Below are 2,565 nucleotides of genomic sequence, written 5' to 3'. Positions count from 1 at the left end.
TGGAAACACTGCAGTTGTGAAACTGTGTTTTTTCGATATTAACAGAATATCGACAAAGTTTTGCACACATTTGTAATGGAAACACAGCTACAGAAGCTCTTTTCAGATTAAAAATACCTTTGAGGAAATGTATTTTCAGATGCCAAGTAAACTGCATAGTTTACCCCACCCCCCACCCCCATGCACCGAAATGGATGGGACAGAAGCGGAAGGTGGTTCTTAAAGAGACTGAGGCCAATTTCAAGGCGTTTAGAAGAGGAAGTGATGAGAAGATAAGTTTATTTTCTATTTAAACATAAAAACAGCATTTTAATAACAACTAAAGGTGACATAGATACTTACTATGGTATAGTATTTAAATATATGCCTGAGAAACACAGAATATTGGCCCTTTAATAATAATAAGTTTTGTTCAGACTCCAGGTGATGAAACAAACAGACGCACCTGGAGGCAGGAACTCACAGAAGCCGCTGGAGTTCACCAACACGTTGGTCTTAAAGGTGGCATCGAACTTATCGTGAGCGCTAAAGAAGCAGAGGAATAGTGTGAGAACATGAGGCAGCGGCACGCCGCTCGTGATTTAAATATCTGCGTGTCACACACACACACCTGTTGTACAGCAAAATGTCAGGGGTCCACACCTGGTCAGGGGTGAAACGCAGGTTCTTGACTCCAGGATACTCTGACTGGTTCCACTGCAGATAGTGGTCATACCACTGCTGAAGGACACAAATAACATCTTTTTGGCACAAATGGAACTCCATAACAAACATCTGGATTTGCCTTTTTGGTGTTGTAGCTGATGGTTTTCATGCTAACTACTCGTACAGAAGCATTTGTCTGGGCAATGATTTTATCCCATGTCTGTGTTTGTGCGTCTGTTAGCAAAATATCTTATTTACTACATGACTGATTTCTATAAAACTTTTATCAAGTCATCACTGGATGCACATCTACAAATGATTTACGTTCACAGTCAACTTAATTCAAAATGGCAGCAGAAGCTAATCGAACATGGAAAACGTATATGTGGTTATAATGCAGTCAGTTTTGCAAGTATTTAGCTGAAATTTGGTGCAGTAGTAGCTGAGACTTATTGTCACCAAATATTTTCATCATTAATAGATCATGTAAAATATTAATTCAAAACTTTGCTGTTAACCATTGGAGACAACTCTGTCTATCTGTTAGCAAAATATCTTATGAACCAATGGATGTATTTTAATGAATCTCCCAAAAAGTGGTCACTGAATGTGCATCTACAAGTGATTAACTTTTGGAGTCAGATCAACTCAAAATGGCTCCTACAACTGATCAACTTTAGGAAACACAAACATTAGTTTAACCCAGCCATTTGTAGAAAATACTAGTTAAAATCCGGCGTGGTAGTAGGTGAAAGTCCTTCCCAACATATGCTCCAACCACAGATGGTTACGAGATTATTTTACTAAAACTTAACCTTCGTAGTGAAGTCTGTCAGTCAATTAGCATAATATCTCATCGCTCATCAAAAAAACAACACAAATTTAGCACATTTGATGATATCAGAGAAAATGTGGGCACTGATGCACTTGAACATGTAGAAAATGTTCCAAAATCCCAGAGAAACAACTCCAGCTTTTCTGAAAGTTTTTCTTCATGCTAATTTTTCCACTTGTGTTCGGCTTTTAAGCTGAAGTTCTTCGGCTCATAAATTGTGATTTGTGATTTTTGGCAGCAGAACGAAGCAGACACATATTCATCCCTCTCTCCGGTGCTTATTAAACGCTGCGTTTGGGTAGAAGGAGGAAGCTGTCATCCTGCAGAGGCAGCCATTACTATGATAATGAATCGTAAGCAGCCTCTGGGATGATTCTGTGCTGCAAAAAGCTTTCCAGCTCACAGATCAATATCACATTATTAATGTTTTCTGTTATATTCACCATCTGCAGCCAGGCGTTCGTCGTCAGGATCTGGTTCTTTTCATCCTAGCAAGACACAAAGCGAACAAGATAATAAATGATTTTGGGATTCAGTGGATAATTTCATACTATTTCAATGCTGAACTAATAAGAAAAAAAAGCTTAATTAAATATTGTCTGCTGTGATTCTCCTTTCTGCTCACACTGCCCAATAAAATGTCACTGCAAAGTTTGTAAACTGTTGCTACTGTTTTCTGGCTTCAGATTTAAGTCATAAAAAAGGAACATTTCAAAAAAAATGTGTGAAAAGACAAACAAAATATATTTTTTTTCTGTAAATGATGGATTTTATTCCTGTAGGATGATGAGTAATTAAACAATAAAATGGTCATTTCTGTCTGCAACTGGTAAACCTTTGGAGTCAGTATGGCCAGCTGATACTAGAAAACACAAAGTTAAAGAAAAGATAAAGGTACTTTAAAGTAGATATTTATCTCAGATTAGTTGTGGTAGCTGAGAGTCATTGTCAACAGATGCTGTAAACTCTAACACATGCATAAAGATATACATCGCATATTTTACAAGGTTTGAACAAAAAACGAGCATCACCAACTCAAAGTTTGCTAACTAAAATGTAGCTTCATTATCACTAAACTGCTAAAC

At 37.3% G+C, this 2,565-nt stretch overlaps 1 protein-coding gene and 1 long non-coding RNA gene across 4 annotated transcripts in view; one reads left to right on the top strand and one right to left on the bottom strand.

Moving 5' to 3' along the window:
- Window positions 1-342: 342 nt before the first annotated feature.
- The window catches only part of LOC106517189 (neuronal acetylcholine receptor subunit alpha-7), an 11,018-nt gene continuing 8,795 nt past the window's right edge, over window positions 343-2,565 (bottom strand). The window contains exons 3-5 of the mRNA XM_014007909.1: window positions 1,924-1,968; window positions 611-720; window positions 343-525 (exon numbers count right to left, since the gene is read on the bottom strand). Of these exons, the coding sequence (XP_013863363.1) occupies window positions 393-525; window positions 611-720; window positions 1,924-1,968 (288 nt within the window). The 3' untranslated portion in view covers window positions 343-392. The remainder of the gene's footprint in view (window positions 526-610; window positions 721-1,923; window positions 1,969-2,565) is intronic.
- Window positions 458-2,140, top strand: LOC106517190 (uncharacterized). Of its 3 annotated transcripts, XR_001310171.1 has the most exons (3): window positions 458-546; window positions 1,722-1,833; window positions 1,933-2,140. It is a non-coding gene; the product is annotated as an uncharacterized LOC106517190 (long non-coding RNA). The 3 variants fall into 3 exon arrangements; XR_001310170.1 differs by having other exon boundaries at window positions 1,722-2,140; XR_001310172.1 differs by having other exon boundaries at window positions 1,719-2,140.

This window comes from Austrofundulus limnaeus, unplaced genomic scaffold (assembly GCF_001266775.1).
Source record: "Austrofundulus limnaeus strain Quisiro unplaced genomic scaffold, Austrofundulus_limnaeus-1.0 Scaffold45, whole genome shotgun sequence".
Classification (NCBI taxonomy): domain Eukaryota; kingdom Metazoa; phylum Chordata; class Actinopteri; order Cyprinodontiformes; family Rivulidae; genus Austrofundulus; species Austrofundulus limnaeus.
The sequence above is the reverse complement of the archived record's forward strand: the minus strand, read 5'-3'. Positions and strand labels throughout refer to the sequence as shown.